Genomic DNA, 18,170 nt, shown 5'->3' on the forward strand with positions numbered 1-18,170 from the left:
CTTTTTATGTTTATAATATCAAATGTTATGCAGAGCAGTTATTGAAGTGCGAATTTGATGCTGTTTTATGTAATACTTATTTTACTAATGTATTAATTTGTAATCTGTTGCCTTGCTATAAATAAATGAATAATTAATATTGTACCGATTTTGATAAGTTTCTTTTTACAAACAAAACACCTGTGCATTGTAAGTGCAACGAGAAGTGAAACTCGAAATAAAATAATGATAAAATAATTATATTACCCTTTTATGGCAGAGTTTCTTAAACATTTCACAGTTTAACCACGACCACTTTCACAATTTAAACATTTCTACGGACTCCTGTTATCTCTATTTAATTATTGAATTCACAGCTCACTTCACAAATTTACAGAATTAATAATAAGAAAGTTAGTTCCTATTGCTAAAAATATACCCTGCCAAGTTAATCTCTACACAATTTCCTTTGTATATGTAGTATCATGGTTGATTCCTGATGACTTTATCACGATAGACTGCTTTCATCTTCACCTGTCATAGTATTCTGCCAGCGTATACGTTAGTATTTAATAATAATAAATAAACACATAGATACTAATTCATTAATTACGTTATCATTTTTATAATTTAAAACATTTCAGGGGAGATTATATTTTGCCAGGGCTTCAGTATATTTTTAAAAAGTACACATAATAGTCTACGCAGATGACGGACAATTGTGGAAGAGAAAAAAATCCCATTTTATCCACCGGATTCAGATGCGGGCTCAATTCAATATAGTCTCCGATGAATTGTTTACAACTTGTATAATACCAGAATTAACCTAATTTCTGATAGAGAAAAAAAAATTAAAGGGAGCGAGAATTTGTACAAAGTCGTCAGCTTTAGTACCGCTACCCTATTCGTGTTTCTGCCGTGAAGCAATTGTATTTGCATGGTTGTGTTTCGGTTTGAAGGGTTAGATATGGCAGTGAAATTACAGGATACAGAGACATAACACCTTAATCCTTAGAAATGACAACACATGAAGGGTATTAAAGGTGACACAGTATACTCTGTTATGTCTATAGTAATGTTCGTGTCTGTGTATTAAAACTATGTTAATACTTAATTACTAATAATGATCTGGTCCTCTAGGCAAGCATTCTCACAAAAGGACTATCTAATTTATATACAAACATATTCAGGATACTGTTGCCACTCCCGCGCATATCTATAGTCGACGGTTACCACTTTCTATCAGGTGGACCGTCAACTTGTTTGCCATTCAAAGTTGCATTAAAAAATACCAATGTAACAGACAATTTCTTTTTTTGGCTGGGAATTTTTTTATTTACTACTTTTATTTGGCCGTAATCATTCCTGGTGATGTTTTTTTTTTCTTAATGTATGATAATGGAATGGTAACTCCGCCTCCACTAACGATATGCTGGTAGGCCACCAATAAGGGATGATAGATGAAAATGAAAAGGCAGGTCAGTTAGCCCATCGTAACGAATACACCTGGAATTCAACACGATGGTTTCCAGGAGGACCACAATAAGGTTGATCTGACAGGGTATATTGCTAGTAATGGGACTGGTAGTCGGCATTACTAACAATCCCTTCCTTCTCATGACTATTAAATTAGGTATACACGTAGTACATGGGATGGAGAAGGATATAGGTGTACATTACTAACACTCCCCCCCCCCCATCGGTTGATGGTTTGCTCTGTAATCACTCTTTATTTTTAAAATATATATAACTTGATATTTTATGCGTTTAATCTAAATATACTAAGTTAGAAATTATTTCTACGAATGTTATTATTAAAATGATCCTAGCTAGTTCTTATATTGTCATGAGTTAACCAGTATTAAGTTTACATTAAAAATTAATTTCATTTCTATCAAATTGAATACAACACTATATTTATACAATATTAATAGAATATCAATGTAATCCGTTTAAAATTAACCGCATGCCTTTATTACTATTTTGTAGATAACTGTAATTGGCTAGCATTTAGTAAATGTATAATATGTGAAACGCTTTTGTTATCCCAACAAATGCGTTTAAACGTTCAACTAAATAAATTATTAAATACTAGGACTAGAATAATCCGACCCATCTTCGCACGAATAGATAGATTTTTTGAAAATCAATACACATAATAAAAAAAGGTTCAGCCAATTCAACTGATCGGTTATTTTATAGCATTTGATACATAATTCTTTCGATTGATATTACTTTTTTTATGTACCGATTGAAGTAAAACACACACTTAATGTTAAGTAAAGCAAACAGTAAAGCAAATCAAAGACAAAAGTCATGGTCGTCGATAGAACCAGCCAACTATCTAGGACTGGTGAACTCTCTGATCTGGAGTTTGTAAGTTCATCTACCTTGGATCTCTCCTGACCAACGAAGGAGGAAGCGAGCGAGAAATCAGAAGAAGGATTCAAATAGTAAAGACCGCAATGAAGAAATTAACTTGCATTTGGCAGAACAGAAAGATCTCAAATGTCACCAAGACAAGACTAGTCCATACTCTAATTTTCTCAATATTTTTGTATGGAGTCGAGTCATGGTCAATAAGAGCAAAGGAGTGGAAAAAGATTGATGCTCTCAAAATGTGGTGTTGGCGAAGGATGCTGAGATTCCCTGGATAGCAAAGCTCACGAATATATCTATCCTGACGCAACTCCGCATACAAGATAAGCTATCGCAGGATTCTTGGATACTTCGGTCATATAGCTCGACAAGAGTCCGACAATCTGGACAAACTAATGGTTGTTTACCTACAACCATTACGTACATTACATCGATAGAGGGAAAAAGACCACGCGGACGATCGCCAATTCGACGGTCAGACTAAGTAACCGTCGTTATGGGACTGTCAATTGCAGCTACCCTACGAGAAGCTGAAGACCGTGCAAAATGGAATAACATCATAAGAGAGGCAGCAGACACCTTTCAAGGACACGACCTTCAGTAATGAAGTGGACGAAGAGAGAGAAAGCAAACCGTATTTTAATGGACACCGCATTCAAATCGGTTAAGCCGTTTCTGAGATTAGCGTGCACAAACATACAAACATACAGTCCAATTGCGATCACAAAGCCCCCGTAATAATTTTTCATATATAATATATCATCCATGTATAGACAGCGACCAGTTACGATTTTATTATATGTATTGATTAATATATGGCATAGCATATATTTATATATTACACGTAGCTTATTTTTCGGAAACTCCATTTTAATTTCATATGTTGAAATTTGCACGAAAAATTTTAAACCGAGAGTTTTACAACATCTATACAGGACTTAATAAAAGTTTTTAATTAAAATTAAAAGTAGATTAAAAGAGAGCCATTGTTTCGCCAAAATAACACGTTACTTTGTGTAATAAAAAAAAATCTATTTACATGAGTAAATATTTATAAAAAAAAAATATTCTGATATTTTTGATCTGTATAAAAATTGGTGAAATATAACAGTACATGTAATAGTACTACTATAGTACAATATGGACGCTTCCTGCAACCCTCACCTCTGACCTCACCCCCTCTCAAATACGCATCAGCGCCCATTCTCTGAAGGATGCCTCTATACTTCAGTTGCTGTTATAAATATGTTAATAAATATTACTGAGAACTAAGGTGGTATGCTTTTGTACCCGGTATATATATATAAATTTATGCAAATTTTCGTTGTAATTTTATAACTCAAGAACGGACTCACCTATCCAAACCAAATGTTTAGGCTTTGTTCGGACTATTTAGTAGATAGTTTATGTGAGTTTGCACAAAATCGGACGAGCGGTTCGTCATTCATCACATTTTTTCTAACAAATTAATTCAATAAATGACGAATCATTTTGTTAATGGGGATTTTTGTGTCAAATACAAACTTTTTTTAAGATAGGGATTGTGTTGTCAAATTGAAACTTTTTTCATTTATTACAAATAGATACACTGATTAAATAAATTTTAATTGAATATTGATATACACTTATATAGTATATCCTACAATAAAACATAAGACTCTTTCCTAATCGGCAAATCGGGATCTCATAATAAACATCAAAACGTAGTCCTTTATTTGTTACCTATTAAGTAGGCATCAAAATGTTTATTTATACGTAAATACGTACAAAACATACTAGTAAATCATTAATGTTATTTCCATATCAAATATTTAGGACAACAGAAAGGAAATGCGGCTTCTGATTTACGCAAAGCTCATGAATAATATAATGTACCTTAGTATCTACTAGATTGTTTATACGGTTTGATAAATGCCTACACACTTAGAATGTTAATGCATGTGATTACAGGTTCATATATATATATATATATATATATATATATATATATATATATATATATATATATATATATATATATATATATATGTATATATTTCTATAATTAGATCTAGTTAGTAATTGTTCAGTTCTTGACTGACAAATTGTAACTGAGTTCAAAGTAGGAATATTTACATCGAGTTAGAATACTATCACAGATTTTCGACATAAGACATATAATTAGATCAGATTATTCACCAACAGACTAAACACCTTAGATAAAGTTATTTAATTCATGAATGTAATAGTAGTCATCGACATAAGAATAATGAAATCGGCTTCTTCAACGACAGACTATACGCTTTGGGTAAAGTTGTTTAGTTCATGAATACTATCACTGGTTTTAGATATAAGAATAATTAGATCAAATTATTCACAAACAAATTATACACCTTAGAAAAAGTTAAATATTTAGTTTATGAATGTAATAGTAATTACTATTTTTCGACATAAGAATAATCAAATCGGCTTATTCACTGACAGACAATACTCCTTGGGAAAAGTTGTTTAATTCATGAATACTATCACTGGTTTCAGATATAAGAATAATTAGATCAGATTATTCACCAACAGATTATACATCTTAGATATAGTTGTTTAGTTCATGAATATAATAGTAGTTTTCGACATAAGAATAATGAAATCGGCTTATTCACCGACACCCGATACACTTTGGGAAAAGTTGTTTAGTTCATGAATACTATCACTGGTTTCAGATATAAGAATAATTAGATCAGATTATTCACCAACAGATTATACATCTTAGATAAAGTTTTTTAGTTCATGAATGTAATAGTAGTTTTCGACAAGAATAATGAAATCGGCTTATTCACCGACACCCGATACACTTTGGGAAAAGTTGTTTAGTTCATGAATACTATCACTGGTTTCAGATATAAGAATAATTAGATCAGATTATTCACCAACAGATTATACATCTTAGATAAAGTTTTTTAGTTCATGAATATAATAGTAGTTTTCGACAAGAATAATGAAATCGGCTTATTCACCGACACCCGATACACTTTGGGAAAAGTTGTTTAGTTCATGAATACTATCACTGGTTTCAGATATAAGAATAATTAGATCAGATTATTCACCAACAGATTATACATCTTAGATAAAGTTTTTTTAGTTCATGAATGTAATAGTAATTACTGTTTTTCGACATAAGAATAATCAAATCGGCTTGTTCACCGACAGACGATACATCTTAGGAAAAGTTGTTTAGTTCATAAATACTATCACTAGTTTTCAACATAAGAATAAATCAACTAGATTATTCACCGACAGAATGCACAAAGTGTGCAAAAAATGTTGTTTAGTTCGTTAGGTCACGTCATAAAGAAAATTAAATTAGGTTATTTACCGACAAACTGTATGCTATGGGGAAAGTTGTTTAGTTCTTGTATACTATCTATAATTAGATCAGGTTATTCGATCCTCATTAGGGGAAGAATTATGTTCAGCAGTAAACAGTCAACAGCTGATATGATATAATGATTCGCTTCTCTACTGATCTCGGTATACCCATTATGACCAACTCTATATGTAGGTATACATACATAATGTATGTTTAGTGGAAACGCGGTGTAAGGATCATCAAAATATTCCGGTAATCGTATCAGATCGTAGTATTCACGATGTTATTATTGTTAAGGTAATAAAATCTCAAAATACATGCCGCGTTCATCCAATGAACCAGATGTGCGCTTACTGTAAACACAACTCTTCGATAAGTATGTTCTTTTTGATCGGAAAAATAAGAACAATAGTTCTACCTACGTACCACCGTCAACGTGTCTGTTTTTATTGGCATCAGATCAACGTGTATCATTGTTTGATCAGCATTGCGGTGCTAGGGAAAGTTTTATTTTTGAAAAGGTAAATGTTTGTATATTTATATATATAATCTATGCCTAGAATATATTCTCAATGGTTTCTTCTTCTCCTTGGATCAAGAAATCGGTACGACTGTAACAGTCATAAACGTTTAAACAGTGTCTAATGTATGAGAAGTATATCTACAGAATTGTAAATTTTCTAAACCTAATTTTTTTACAACAGATTTTAATTTTTTATCTATATAAATATTACACTTCTAAAATAGTTACAAAAGATTTTCATATTTCCATAATCTTAATATATAAAAACCACGTATCACGGTGTTCGTTCACGCTGATCTCCGAAACTGCTCAACTTTAGAAATAGGATATTACTCTCAATTCTTAATTTCGATTACAAAAAATAGACCCAGTAATAGCAATAGAGAAATAAATACCATTTGCCGGGCCGGCTATCGTATTATGTCGTACCGACCGTTAACTGGCCACTGCTGAACATAAACCTCCCCCATAAGAATTCTGGGGTTCTGCCAGTAGTTGCCATAATTAGCAAGCGCAGTTGCAGTTGGTAACCGCAGTTAAATTTTGGTGATGTTTTAAAAGGGACGCGGCTGCCCACTTCTTGACCATTAAGTTCTCTTAGTCGCCTCTTATAACACACACGGGAAAGGAAGGTTTGGCCCATTCTGTAGTATATTATGTTCACGTACTGGCCACTAATATTATTGTAAATACTGGCCGGTAAAAATATGTTCTATTGATTCATTGAAAGAATAAATAGAACAGATTGATACCGGCCAGAATGCCGGGACTACACAACAGCTATATTTATATACTAGCTGCCCGTCCCGGATTCACACAGGTGAACATTTTTACATTTTAAAAAGTGACCATTAAGGCTGCACATGCGACGGCAGCTTAAAAATGAAGTAACTTCTCCCGTTTCCCCAAGATTTCCCTTCACTTCTCTGCTCCTATTGATCATAGCGTGATGAAAAGTATACTATAACCTGCCCAGGAGTATGAAGAATAATTGTACCAAGTTTCGTTAAAATCCATCGATTGATTTTTGTTAACGAACATACAGACAGACAGACAGACAGACAAAATTTTACTGATTGCATTTTTGGCATCAGTATCGATCACTAATCACCCGCTGATAGTTATTTTGGAAATATATTTCATGTACAGAATTGACCTCTCTACAGATTTATTATAAGTATAGATAATTCGTCTTTAAAACTTAAATTGTTAGTAGGTTCACATTAACACCCGTTTCACGCCATTTTTCTTGTACGTGTAGAATAGTATAGAGTATTGTAGAATTTTACCAGAGGGAGACTTTGTACAAAAGTCGATTGCTTGGGTACCTCTGTCCCATTCGTGTTTCAACCGTGAAGCAGTTGTGTTTGCATGGCTGTATTTCGGTTTGAAGAGTGGAATATGGCGTGAATTTATTGGGTACAGAGGAATAACACCTGAGTCCTCAGGAATGGCAGCGCATGGGGGGTATCATGGGTGAAACAGTATACTCTGTTATGTCCATGATACTGCTCATGTCTATAGGCGACGGTTGCCGCTTTCCATCAGGTGGGCCGTCGGCTTGTTTGCCATTCTAAGTTGTATAAAAAAAAAAAAGAAAAAAAAAATATATACCAACGTGTTTAGGAAGCGCAAATTATGTCCGGAAATAGATTGAACATAGAACGATTCGAACATGGATATAACCAAAATAAAATCCTGCCTTACTCTTATTACAAATGTAAAAATGAATTGTGTTCGTTACCTCTTTACGCATTAACAGCTCAATCAATCTCCATGAAATTTTGTACATACGTAGTATTTGGTATGCAGAATAATATTTAGCGTGAGTAAGGTTAGATCAGATAAAATAATGAGTCAGAAATATTGAAAATTGTTTTCTTGTATAAGCAAAAATTATGTACGCTCTTAAATGGTTAAGATCGATCCCTTCCCCCGATATCGCTATCGATATCGGGGGGAAGGAATCGATCGAAAAGATCGACCTCCACATGATCCCCCTGGAAACTATTGTACCGAATTCCAGGTGTATTCATCACGATGGAATAACTGACCTGCCTTTTCATTCTCACCTGTCATCCCTCACTGGTGCCTCGCCAGCGTATACCGTTAGCGCAGGCGAAGTTACCATTCCATTATCATCCATTAAAAAAGAAACATCAATTCTAAATAACATTATATTTTGTCTTCTTTTTATCTTTTCTATGTTCTCTAGAGAAATAATTTTTATTACAATATGTTGAGAATACTTTTTAGTATGATTGTTTTTAAATTTAATACAAAATTAGAATGTTTTCGATGACTTCTATAAATTTTTTTCGTGTTAGTTGGCAGTTAAACGCCGCAATGACAGTTGAATGTTTGCTCAGTCTTGTGCATGAATTTGACATGTAAACATGTTGATCTAGATGCGTCCTATTACAACTATATTTCTCTAATAGTAGATATAGTTCCTGGAACTGTTTCGATCCACAACTACACATGTATGTCACGTATGTCAAATTGTAAACAGTTCTAACATAAATGTGACATAATTCGTGCCAGCAGCTAGAGCAAAATGTGTCCCTGATAGGATTTTATTTTTCAATGTGAAGGCCTACATATAAATACGAGTCAGTATATGAGTGAAAAACCTATCAAATATAAAAAGATTTTTCTGCAACATCGAATAGCAAACTGACAGCGCTCCTGATGGAAAATAGTAAACTACCTTAAAAAGCTTTAGACTAAAACAGTTTGAAAATTCTTATAACAATGGAAGATAAGATTATATATCTTTGTTAACTACGTTTGGCAATAATAACTCTATGTTTAGTATTTATTTATAAGGTTCTATATAAAGGATAAAAAAAAAACTTTATTATTGACGAATATATTGCGTAACTTTATACAAAAAAAAAAAAAATAAGATGCTGCTCCACATAAATGTAGCTTCTTCAGTCACAATAATACTAGCATGCGACCAAAAAAATGTGGGTAAATTCTATCGGATAATCCTCCATACATTAGTATCCTCAAAGGGTCATGCCTCCAACAAGTATCACCTTCCCATGAATAAAATTCCTTCGTTTGTTTCTGTCTTCAATGACTTTAAAGTTACAATGTATATTGCTAGAAAGTCTATTTCGTACTTGGTTGGACAAATAAGTCTGGCTACATACTTGGTATCTTTTGCCATCTACCAATTATAATATATTTTTTTAAATAACTTTTTCCTGATTATCATCCGTTTTCTTGACGATGCGACCAAAAACTGTGAGAACTCTGCGAAAACAGATGGTTGAGAGTCAATCAATGTAGTTCCAACAAGCCATCCAAAATATCCCAAGAATATTACAGCAACACCACATATCAAAAACGTCAATTTGTTTCCAATTCGTGGGTTTCACTATTCAAGTTTCTGAAGCATACAAGAAAATGAAGAATACGAGCATATGAATAAGGTGCAATTTAGTTCTTTGAAAGAGTTTCTGTTCTTCTAAATTCTTTGCAGGTGGAATTACAGCACACTTGGCTATACCAATACATCAGCGAACTTCTAGTTCAAATGATCCAGTATTGATAACCCAAGTTAGACAAAATCATCAACTATATCAAAGTTAAACAGTCTGGATAGCTATAGTTTCGGTGTTCGATCTACCATCTTGATGTTTGTCTTGGTTTGTTTATGGACAGCTTCATGCTTCATGCTCTCAAAGTGCCAAGTCCTTGAGATAGAATGAGATAGCAACGTCCTATATCTCATTTCAATTCATAGGCTTGATGTCTCATTTCAATTCATAGACTTGCTTGCGATATTAGAGAGTAGAGAGCAAAATACAGAAAATATAGATAAACTCTCCTTCTTTATAAAATTAGTACAAAATATGTTGAGTGATCTTTAAACATCAAAGACAGTAGTAGGTGAAACTTTAAACTTTACATATTGACTCCATATGTGACTTTAACATCTCTTAAGAAAGTTTTATTGGAAATACCCACGGGATACATCGGGTACAGTGTAGACGAAGCCGCAGAATTTACATATCTCAATGGGATACATCGTTAAATCTCATGTAGTGCCAATTTGGGATTCTGTTGACACCTTTGCAGTGATAGATAGAATTCTATATTGGCATTACATTAAATCCCACAGCTTTTACGGTTAAAGAGTGACTTGGCACCTTTTTTAAGAATTTTTAATGATATACAATTTTCCACGAGTAGCCATTTGCGGTCTTACTACATTTTTTTTTAATATTGTTAACCTCACTAATATTATTAATATGAAAGTATATACATATATCTCATTACATATTAAAAATATAGACTTAATATAAAATATTCTACGAATATGCACATATACGATACGACACATATACGAATATTATTATATGAATTATAATTTTATGAATGTGTATATTATAATGTACGAATATATTAAGTATTACTTTTTATATTTTCTCCATTTAATAATGCACCGACTACTTACAAAAAAAAACTTATTTCTCGGTTTGCCCAACAGTTGACTGGTAGAGAACACCGTCCAGTGTTAAGTCCGCCATATGTACATAGAGTTTCACCGTTCATTAAAGTTTAAATAAACAAAAAAAAATTAAAAATAACATATAGTTAATACTTTTTTTATACAACTTACAATGGCAAACAAGCTGACGGCCCACCTGATGGAAAGTGGTAACCGTCGCCTATAGACGTGAGCAGTACCATGGACATAACAGAGTATACTGTTTCGCCCATGATACCCCCCATGCGTTGCCATTCCTGAAGACTCAGGTGTTATTCCTCTTTACCCTGTAAATTCACGCCATATCCCACCCTTCAAACCGAAACACAGCCATGCAAACACAACTGCTTCATGGTAGAAACGAATGGAACAGAGGTACCCAAGCAATCGCCTTTCGTACAAAGTCTCCCTCTGGTGAAGATCTAGACGATATTATAGACAGATAAATACTTGCAGATACATAAGTAAATAGAATTGTGCATATTCGATATTGGATAAACAAATTTATTATGTTTACCATCCGCATAAACATTTCGATATTTGATTTATGCGAATGGCATCCAACATTCTAAGTTATAAAGCTTTTAACGGTTTGGCATCGATCATAAGATGCGGTTATATTGATTGTTATGGGTCCTAAAATTTTATTATTCTAATACCAATATAGAGTTATTATAGGAAAGAGTAATGGAACTAATTTCGTCAATTGTTTGTTTGCCATAACTATTTTTATAAGAAACAAAGTAAATGTTCAAAAATTTGATATACACGTTTCTCAGAGGCTATTTAAGTATAAATAGGCAAAAATATAAAAAAATCTTGCTCCCCAAACAAACGATACCGAAATTCATAATAATTAATTGTAGCATTGAAGCACCAAGACATAACAAACAACCATTTGTCATCTGACTTAAACAGAGAGGAAGATTCTCAATTCGTATATTATTATTTTTTTCGATTGTTTTCGAATGTTTGTTACCTCACAATTTCGTCAGTTGGAAACCAATTTGAAAAATTTTATTTCTGAAAGATAAAAAAAGAATTTTTCATTATTAAAGAAGAAATTTTAGCAATAGTTCAGTTTTTAAATAAAAATAAAAGAATTTACCATATTTGAGATCTGTTTTTTTATGGAACACCAATCTTGAATTACAATATTAATAAAAATATATTATCTATACGTGTACTTAAATATTGTTTTAATGGATTATAATAATTCTTCTTAATTATTATTGTCATTTGGCTATTGATGAGTATATTAATTAATAATTATTGTAATACCAAAAAATATATTTTGCGAGTAAATAAACTTGACGTTAAATACGTACGTTTTTGTTTCGAAAATAATTTTGATATATCGCACAACGCCATCTTATCTCAAGCTAAAGAAAGTTTGTACAAAGGGTACTTTATAACAGATACAAATACTGAAATACTTTTGGTAAAAGCAACTGTTGGAAACATCAGCAAAATCATCATTGCAAGCAATCGAAGATAAACGATGACTATAAAGAGCAATGTCAATCAATAGGGATGAGAGATCTATATGACCGTCACGTTCCGTTCGTCGCAGAATTTTTAGTGCAAACACGTTCAAGTCTTTTATTTTGTCTACATATTGTGTTCACGTCTTCTACAATAGTAACGGCGACGTGATACCAAAACGGTTTGATCCTATAAGATGGTTTTTATCTAACTCAAATGTCCAAGAACAGAGGGTTAAATGAATAAATTTTACACAATAAATTTTGGTAAAATGCACAAACAAATTTTACCTTCCTTTCTTGGTTTACCTTTTCTTGATCAAGTATTTTTATAATAAAAATAAAAAATAAAAAGGAGTTGAGCCATATTCTATTCTTAAAACTTAATTCTCTAAAAAAATTATCATTATAAATCATAATTTCTATTTATTTACTTATATTCTATATGGTAAACGAAAACAAACGCAGACATGTCTAGAATCGTTATAAAATAAAATAAAATTAGAACAAAATTTGCTTTGCTAATTAGCGTGTTAATAGGTACTCGTGATTACAAATACTGTTTCATTAACGGCGTATAATATTCAACATAAACTTGGCTACATCTTTGATGTAACCTTTGAAAATGTCTTGCAAGCATAGTTTGTAATTTATAATCCGTTTCCAACTGTCAGGTTACTGTGCCAAGATAAGAGTATCCGATGTTGAACTAGGATAGGATTACAAGGCCAAGTTTCGTCGAAGTCCGTCATAGTATGTCAAACAAATATAAACATTTCTACGGTTTAATTCTATTATATCTAATAATAATTCTATACACTAAAATATAGTACGATATAATCCAGTACATATTATAAAGTTTTAACAGTATGTAGGTATTTTGTATCATGAAAAGGAAAAGGAGATTAAATCTCAAAGATTTCAAAAAGTCTAATGGTATTCAAAGTCGATAAATATTTTACGTAATATATACCAAAAAAGGACAGATGAATTATAAATTCATTTGACAGTTTTTTTTTATGGGTGAAAATGGTATGGTTACCCCGCCTGCGCTAACAGGATACGCTGACGGAGCACCAGTGAAGGGTGATAGATGAGAATGAAAACAGGCCAGTTAGCCCATCATGATGAATTCATCAGGAATTAACCATGATATTTTCCAGGGGGAACCGCGAGGAGGTCGACCTGGTTGGGTATATTGCTAGCAACGGGATTCTCAGTCTCCATTACTAACAATCCCTTTCCCCCCTCATTTGACAGTTTAAGTAAATAGAAATTCGTTAACTATATTTATTCTTCTCAGAATAGCTGAACAGAATCTTTTGTTGAGTATCATAACTAAGTCTAGACAATGATCTTTCCCAATATTACATATAATTTTGAAAGTGAATTTGTTTCCTTCTTTATTAGCTCTTAAATGTTAAGTTACCACTACGTAATTTAGTACACATGTACTATATTAGATAGAGATAGACATAGACTACATTTATCCTGGTCAGCGAAATCTTTCATGTGATAGGAATATCACGTATACGATATTACGGATAAAAAGTAGTATTGTAATGAAACAACGTGTAGGCGGCATATGACCTTAGGTAAGGCATCAATATGCCATCTAATGTGACTTTTGACGCAATCAAATTGGGCTCAAATCGAACAGATCTTACCTCAAATAGACGTTACCTCTTCTTATTTGAGGTCTATTCGACAAAACTCAGCCTGCTGATTAAATTTTCATAATAACCTTAATTGGAGATCTTAATAAAAACATTTTACAATTTAAACATTCGCCGTGTGGTCCCGGCATAGAATGGGTCGCCCCTTCCTTTTCCAGGCATATTGTAAGAGGCGACAAAGGGAACTTTTACCAGAGAGAGACTTTGTACAAAAGTAAATTGCTTGGGTACCTCTGTCCTATTTGTGTTTCAACCGTGAAGCAGCTGTGTTTGCATGGCTGTGTTTCGGTTTGAAGGGTGGGATATGAATTTACTGGGTACAGAGGAATAACACCTGAGTCCTCAGGAATGGCAACGCATGGGGAGTATCATGGGCGAAACAGTATACTCTGTTATGTCCATGGTACCGCTCATGTATATAGGCGACTTTTACCACTTTCCATGAGGTGGACCGTCAGCTTGTTTGCCATTCTAAGTTGTATAAAAAAAAACTTAATGATTAAGGGATATGCCTCTCTTCTCGCTCTTAAAACATTGCCAAAACCTAACTGCAATTGCCTTTCAAGCGTGGTAATTACTTGCAAAACCCCTCAATGGGTGGAGGTCTATGTTCACCAATGAACAGTTAACGGCTGATATGGTGATGATGAAAATAGTGGAAGCATTTACACCACTCTTATCTCTTTTCTTCACTCTTTATACCATATAATATATGTAACACAGCACAAATGGCGAATTATATGTAATGAATTTTTTTTCTAGGCGGCAGTAAACGAGCCACCCGGCTGACTGTTGCAACAGCAATTGGAATTTGGATTTTAGCGGCGTTGCTCGCCACTCCGGCGTACGTCGGCTCCTACGTGAGGACTTTTGTCGTCAATCCTACTACACAAGTGAGTATTTTTTTTAAAAGATGATAATAGAATAGTAACCCCGCCTGAGCTAACGGTAAACGCTGGCGGGACACCAGTGAGCGATGATAGGTGAGAATGAAAAAGCAAGTGAGTTAGCCCATTGTGATGAGTACATCTGGAATTCAGCACTATGATTTCCAGGAAGGGCCACGTGGAGGTCGTCCTGACAGGGTATATTGCTAGAAATGGGAATGGTAGTCCGCATTACTAACATTCTTTTGCCCTCAGAAATAAATATTAGCTACACACGTAGTACTGTCGAAATTCCATTTTTTTTAATTCAAGAATTTTGTTCACAAATCAAATGATCATTATCTGCGTTATTATTACATATATATATATACATACTCACACACAACAAAGCCTTACTGCGGTTGCTAACCCACCTGCCAAGCGTGGCAACTACTGGCAAAACTCCTCGAGTAGGAGGCCTATGTTGAACAGTGGATAGTTCAAGTTATGATGATATGTTTAACAAACTTCACAAAATCTGCACTCTATCATAAACACAGCCATAGCAGGAAAACTACTAAGCGACAGAAACATGATTATGATTATGATGACATAACTACGAATAATATGACTTTTGTAGAAAGTACAATATTTATATATCATAATTAATTATTCATTTCTTCGATTTCTTTTCAGTTTCTCGTATGCTACCCATATCCAAATGAATGGGGAGAGAACTACCCTCGGACAATGGTGCTTATCAAATTCTTTGTATACTACTCCTTGCCGCTGGCGGTTATTGCACTATTTTATGTGCTGATGGCAAGGCACCTGGTACTCAGCACACAGAATATGCCAGGGGAAATGCAAGGAACCCAGAGACAGGTAACGTACACAGAGAGATCTCTCTTTCAGAATAAGAGAGAGAGACAAAGAGAGACGCATCGATGTTTAGCAGATGTCTTACAAAAAAAATACTAATTATTATTTATTAATATTTGTTATTAATTATTTTGTAGATGTTTACAAAAAAATATCTAAATTCAGATCACGGTGGATCATAAACTCGGGATGAGTTTCTCGATTTTGCTTCACAGCAACTTTTTTTTCTCTACAAAAAAACCAGCGGTTTTGAACGTAAAAATGTTGAAACCTATCGATTATAAAAATAATTCAGAAATCCACATCAGAATTGTCAACAATCAAAATTCAGACAAATTGAAATAAACTCATTCTTTTCGACATCTGTTAAAATAACACTTTTTTTTTTTATACAACTTAGTTAGCAAATTACATTTGTAAATAAAATCTGCTAATCAAACACTGAATTCCTTTCAGACTAGTACTCTATCGAGTTCTATTGTTGCGATCTCATTCCCGAAGGTTCATAGAAAATAAAAGGCACGAGCTTCTCACAGACATTCATCTGATGTCAGAACAAATCCAATTTAAATTGAATAATAACTAAATTAATTCCATAGGGATTTCTTGGTTAGACATAGGGAGGCAAGGCAAACAACCATAGAATCAATAATTCGCTTTATCTGTGAACCTTACTTGTGTATTAATAATAGTGTACTGTGCCACAATTTGTTTATTAAATTTAATTCATAATATAAAGAGAAAACATTTGATTTTTCTTGTAATGGATAAACTCAAAAAAATTGTAAGTAATATGGGCTGTATTTTATTGAAAATTTGTGTAAAGGCGTGAATTTACTGGGTACAGAGGAATAACACCTGAGTCCTCAGGAATGGCAACGCATGGGGGTATCATGGGCGAAACAGTATACTCTGTTATGTCCATGGTACTGCTCATGTCTATAGGCGACGGTTACCACTTTCCATCAGGTGGGCCGTCAGCTTGTTTGCTATTCTAAGTTGTATAAAAAAATAGGTTGGTGTAATCGATTGTTAATTAATTTTTTTTTTTCAATTCTATTAAAACAAACTTCATAGACAATTGTTTTTCTCATAATTTCAGATGAGGGCAAGAAGAAAGGTCGCACTAACTGTACTAGCGTTCGTTCTCGTCTTCGCAGCGTGCTTTCTACCGTCACACGTCTTCATGATGTGGTTTTATTACTGGTAAGTCAAACAATAGACGTCGCCATTTAGGTGTGCCGTGTGGTCCCGGCATAGAATGGGCCACCCCTTCCTTTCCCGTGGAAGTCGTAAAAAGTGACTAAGAGAACTAAATGATCGAGGGATAAGCAAGAACGTCCTTCTTAAAACTTCACCAAAGCCTAACGGCGGTTGCAAATCTGCCTGCCAAGCATGGCATCTACTAGCAAATACCTTATGGTGAAGGCTTACGTTTAACAGTTGACAATTAATGGCAGATATAGCGATGTTGATAAAGTCAAACTTAGTACCCATAACCTTTATCTATGAAACTATAATGGTAAACCTGGTTAGGTTAGGTTAAAGGTTAAAAAATATTAAGTTAGGTTTAATCTAACATTTTTTATATAACTGCGAACGATAGAAATAGCTAGTAAATGCAGAAAACTTCAATATGAAATGACCGTTCCAGGTAATACGTTTTTGTCATAAATATCTCCAAATAAATTCCCACGTAACCTGAATCACGATCAACATCAGTGTCATAAAATGTCATAAACGTTCCGAATCGTTCCGAAACTAGTCGAGCTTTACCAGGGGGAGAATTTATACAAAAGTCATTTGCTTGAATACCTCTGTGCCATTCGTGTTTTACCGTGAAGCAGTTGTGTTCGCATGGCTGTGTCTCGATTTGAAGGATGGGATATGGCTGTGAATTTACAGGGTACAGAGGAATAACACCTTAGCCCTCAGGAATGGTAATGCATAGGGGATATCATGGACGAAACAGTACACTGTTATGTCCATGGTACTGTTCATGTTTTATAGACGATGGTTACCACTTTCCATCAGGTGGGCGGTCAGCTTGTTTGCCATTCTATGTTGCATAAAAAAAAGCTTTTTCGATCGAATACATATAGGTTTAACCGGTAATTATTACATTAAAATATAACATATAGTTACGAAACTTTTAACAATAATAAAATCTTACAGTATACCTACCTATAATATTTATAGTATCGCAATACTGAAAAATCTCGACCATCTTCATTTGAGATTTAATTTAATCTATGTAATGTGAAATATTATCTATAAACTTGATTATACGATAATGAAAATAAATATGTTTACAAGTCGTCTAAATTCATGTATTAATAATTTTCATCATTTCAATAATCTCTCGATAAATAATCTATGTTTCTAAAGTAAAAAAATATTATTTGATGTAACTATATTTTAGAAAAGAAAACATAACCTAATTCATAGACTTAATATAATGTACTTACGTACACCTAATTAGAAATACGGGCTCTTGGGACCTAATCTTCAAAGCTATTTAATATGGCTATATC

The 18,170-nt window shown here is 33.4% G+C and overlaps 1 protein-coding gene across 2 annotated transcripts in view; it reads left to right on the forward strand.

The window, feature by feature from the left end:
- The window catches only part of LOC113515991 (neuropeptide CCHamide-1 receptor), a 191,656-nt gene that overhangs the window by 160,615 nt on the left and 12,871 nt on the right, over positions 1 to 18,170 (forward strand). For both annotated transcript variants that reach the window (XM_026900317.2, XM_026900319.2), the window contains 3 exons: positions 14,651 to 14,781; positions 15,451 to 15,639; positions 16,739 to 16,842. In XM_026900317.2, the coding sequence (XP_026756118.2) occupies positions 14,651 to 14,781; positions 15,451 to 15,639; positions 16,739 to 16,842 (424 nt within the window). The remainder of the gene's footprint in view (positions 1 to 14,650; positions 14,782 to 15,450; positions 15,640 to 16,738; positions 16,843 to 18,170) is intronic.

The sequence above is a fragment of the Galleria mellonella genome, unplaced genomic scaffold, assembly GCF_026898425.1.
Source record: "Galleria mellonella isolate WM207_F2 unplaced genomic scaffold, CSIRO_AGI_GalMel_v1 utg56, whole genome shotgun sequence".
In the NCBI taxonomy this organism is placed as follows: Eukaryota; Metazoa; Arthropoda; class Insecta; order Lepidoptera; family Pyralidae; genus Galleria; species Galleria mellonella.